At 39.0% G+C, this 2,611-nt stretch overlaps 1 protein-coding gene across 1 annotated transcript; it reads right to left on the minus strand.

Annotated features, from left to right (window-relative positions):
- Nucleotides 1-1,687: 1,687 nt before the first annotated feature.
- LOC131822590 (olfactory receptor 4C46-like) lies at nt 1,688-2,611 on the minus strand. The gene has a single exon (XM_059158878.1). It carries the CDS (start codon nt 2,609-2,611, stop codon nt 1,688-1,690), a length of 924 nt encoding a protein of 307 aa, XP_059014861.1.

Below are 2,611 nucleotides of genomic sequence, written 5' to 3' on the forward strand. Positions count from 1 at the left end.
AGTTCCTCTGTACTCATCTCTGATGACCAGCGACCATGAACGTGTCTGATACATTTGTTGGGCTCAAGAAATTTCTATTGGTGAATGAATGAGAGATATATGATCAAATATAAATGAATGACATATATTTACCCTGAAGTGGTTTTGTGTGTAGCTAGCAGCACATATTTTTTAAAACAACAATTTATAATGAAATGTTACCAAGAAGTAAATCATTAACAGAGAAAAATGACATGAACAGCTCAAATTTATATGATGATGACATCTTGCTGAGAGCAGGGAGAGTATCAATGTAAGCTATTTTTTCCAACACTAAGGATCACAGTTTCAATTTTTTTCTTATTACACAGCTTAAGTAAGATTTAAAAAAAATTGTACTTTCTCAGTCAGCATAATCTCTTCCAGTCCTTGTCCATGTTGCTACAAAAGATGGGTATTCATCCTTTCTGATGGAGGCATAATACTCCATAGTGCATATGGACCACATCTTCTTTATCCATTCGTCCATTGAAGGGCATCTTGTTTCTTTCCACAGTTTGGCGACCATGGCCATTGCTGCTATAAACATTGGGGTACATATGGCCCTCCTTTTCATTACATTTGTATCTTTGGGGCAAATACCCAGTAGTGCAATTGCAAGCAGAGAGAGTCAAATATCATATGGTTTCACTTATTTGTGGAGCATAACAAATAGCATGGAGGACAAGGGGAGATGGAGAGGAGAAGGGAGTTGAGGAAAATTGGAAGGGGAGGTGAACCATGAGAGACTATGGACTCTGAAAACGATCTGAGGGTTTTGAAGGGGTGGGAGGTTGGGGGAACCAGGTGGTGATTATTAGAGAGGGCATGGATTGCATGGAGCACTGGGTGTGGTGCAAAAACTATGAATACTGTTATGCTGAAAAAAATTAATTAATTAAAAAAATTGTACTTTCTCAAAGAGATTTAGCTAGAATTGGCAGAGCCTAGACTAGTGAAAGGTAAGAAATAAGTCCCTGGTCTCTAGTACTATTGCCTTTCTCTACATTTTCCTGACTATAACTCTCTTCCTTTATAACATTATTCACTCAATCAATATCTTTATGCCCCAGACATTATGGTGCCTTGTAGAAAATATTTTGAACAGGTAGCCAAGTATTCTATGGAGTGTGACTTTATTTTATGAATAGAAATTCCTCTTAAATAATAGGATGTTCATTTATTTGAGTCATCATTTTTTTCTGAACGTTTAGCAGCCTAAGATGGGTGACATGAGCATTACAAAATGACACTCAGGCTACAAGGAGATTTGAAAACTTTGGAGAGCCTTTGTTACCCCTCAGAGGTTAAATGTCTCTTTGTTTTTATAATCCTATTGTCCTTTAATACCATAATTTTATAGGCAACATGTTACATCAACCTTGATGTATAAGGCTGATGTATAACTATAGATAGTGAACGTGTGTGTGTGTGTAAGAGAGAGAGAGAGAGTAAGAGAAAGAGAGAGTGAGTGAGGGAGAGAGAATGTAGCAGAGTCTGTGACTAAGATTTTTCTTTCTTCCACACTTTCCTGTTCAACTCAGTGCAGAATCTATCATTCCCAGCAGCTTACTATTTTCTTTATACAGTAAGTATTCCTTGTTAAGTCCATCCAAAATGTTCTTTTGGCCTTTGTTTCCATTGCATCGATGTTGAGCATCAGGCATATCTATTTTTCACTTGAAATAACTTTTCTACTACACAATTTCCTAATAGCATTTTTCATCTGGTCATTTCTCAGAGTATAGATTAAGGGGTTTAAGATTGGTGTTATAGTGTAGAACACTGCAACTGCTTTATCGATAGATAAAGTAGCTGCAGGTCTCATGTACACAAATACGCAGAGCACAAAGAATAGGACAACCACTGTGATATGGGAGACACAGGTGGAGAGGGCTCTGTGCCTTGCCTCCAAGTTGTGGTTCTCTAGGGAACACAGAATGACCAGGTAGGAGACCATCAAGAGGAGACAGTTTAACGGACAGATGAAACCACTGTTGGCAGCAACAAAGAGCCCAAGAGTGTGGGTATCAGTGCAGGCAAGATTGAGCAAAGGGTTCAGATCACACATAAAGTGATCTATGATGTTAGGGCCACAGAAGGGTAAAGGGATGATAAAGAGGATCTGTATGGCTGCATGAAGAAAGCATCTCACCCACACCACTCCCATGAGAAGACCACAAACCTGCCAATTCATGATGGTTTTATAATGCAATGCCTTAGAAATGGTCACATAGTGATCATAGGCCATCACAGTAAGTAGGATGACATCAGCACCTCTGATGAAATAATCCCCAAAGACTTGGGTTACACATGTATCGAATGTAGTCATCTTCACATGGAGTGAATCTGTGATCAGTTTAGGGGTATTAACAGAAGAATAACAGGCATCAGTGAAGGAGAGTTTGGTAAGGAAAAAATACATGGGGGACCCCAATAGTGGACTGGCAGTGATAGTGACCACAATGAGCACATTTCCCACCAGAGAGATGGTGTAAGTGACCAAAAAGACAACAAATATGACTTTGTGCATCTTTGGATTCTCTGTGAGCCCCAGTAGAACAAACTTTGTCACATTGTTCTTATTCTCCAT

The sequence above is a fragment of the Mustela lutreola genome, chromosome 1, assembly GCF_030435805.1.
Source record: "Mustela lutreola isolate mMusLut2 chromosome 1, mMusLut2.pri, whole genome shotgun sequence".
Classification (NCBI taxonomy): domain Eukaryota; kingdom Metazoa; phylum Chordata; class Mammalia; order Carnivora; family Mustelidae; genus Mustela; species Mustela lutreola.

What these genes read in the sequence shown, in the direction of transcription:
- LOC131822590 (XM_059158878.1), bottom strand. Translation starts at nt 2,611, where the DNA reads ATGGAGAATAAGAACAATGTGACAAAGTTTGTTCTACTGGGGCTCACA.